This window comes from Geospiza fortis, unplaced genomic scaffold (assembly GCF_000277835.1).
Source record: "Geospiza fortis unplaced genomic scaffold, GeoFor_1.0 scaffold417, whole genome shotgun sequence".
NCBI lineage: Eukaryota > Metazoa > Chordata > Aves > Passeriformes > Thraupidae > Geospiza > Geospiza fortis.
In genome coordinates this window covers 687,738-688,994 of record NW_005054535.1, presented here as the reverse complement: position 1 = coordinate 688,994, position 1,257 = coordinate 687,738, and the positions used below count along the sequence as shown (strand labels likewise).

Sequence of the window (1,257 nt, the reverse complement as noted above, 5' to 3'; positions counted from 1 at the left end):
GCGGATGCCCAGTGTGACCTGCCCGAGTTCTGCAGCGGCTCCTCCGCCTCCTGCCCGCCCGATGTGTACGTGCAGGACGGGCAGGAGTGCGGGCGTGGCACCGGGTACTGCTACCGGGGACGCTGCCAGTCCCCAGACCTGCAGTGCAGGAGGATCTACGGGACAGGTAACAGGCTGTGCTGGTGGCACTGGCACTGCTCAGGGGCAGGGGTGGCCACAGCATCACCTACCTGTGCTCTTCAATGAGCTCAGGTGAGAGTGGGGCACCTGGAGAGAAGGCACAACTCTAGGAAAGCATTTCAAGCTCTGGTTTGAAGCACAGAGTCCCCCCAGTGCTTCACAGATAATTTGCTTTTTGTTCTTTCTGTTGTTATTTTCTGTGGGCAAACTCAATTAGAGAATTTCCCCTGCTGATTCCCGAGGTGCAGGACTGCTGAGGGTTTGGGCAGGGATTGGTGTGTTTTCTCTAATTAAATAATGAAAAATGAAGTTATTAGATACCAGACTGTTCATTTGTGTTCCTTTTAATGCTACTGTTATAAATGAATTACCTAATTTGATTAATAAGGAGAATTTATTCAATAATTAAAACACAGTCATAAAAAAGGCCACAAGCAAAGGTCAGATCAGTGCTGAGCCAGGCTGACAGCATCAGGTGGGACAGGTGGGGCACTCTGGCTCCTCTCCTCTGTGCATCATACAGAGACAGCTCTCACAAAGTCTTTTTTACACATTTCCAAACTCCGAGGGCTGCAGGGAAGGGTTTCTTGCTTTCTTACCGTTGATTTTATCTTTTGAGCATATTCATGTAGTTTTTCCTTTCTTGCTGCTGCTCTTGCTGAGAGTTTCCCGAAAATGGCAAACAATTCACTTTGTTAGAAAATCTCCTGCAATATACATTCTAGGAGACACAGATTTATCTTATCAATGATGCATATCCAATGCATATTGCTGGGGTTTGGTCAGACGAATAATCCTCTGGAATCAATATTTCTGGAGACAAATATTCAGGCTAGGATTTTGCAGAAAATCTCCTGCAGTATACATTCTAGGAGACACAGATTTATCTTATCGATGATGGTGTCGAATGCATATTGCTGGAGTTTGGTCAGACGAATAATCCTCTGGAAGAAACATTTCTGGAGATGAATATTCATGCCAGGATTTTGGTGCTTATGGCTGTGATTTAATTAGGGGGAATTTCCTGGAACCCTCCTTTGGTATGCCAGGATTTTTATTCGGTGAGATTACGCAGCA

At 45.8% G+C, this 1,257-nt stretch overlaps 1 protein-coding gene across 1 annotated transcript in view; it reads left to right on the top strand.

The window, feature by feature from the left end:
* Nucleotides 1–1,257, top strand: part of LOC102037011 (disintegrin and metalloproteinase domain-containing protein 32) — a 10,562-nt gene that overhangs the window by 5,953 nt on the left and 3,352 nt on the right. Inside the window, exon 14 of the mRNA XM_031063832.1 lies at nucleotides 1–166. This exon is cut by the window's left edge and continues 1 nt beyond it. Coding sequence (XP_030919692.1) covers nucleotides 1–166 — 166 coding nt within the window. The remainder of the gene's footprint in view (nucleotides 167–1,257) is intronic.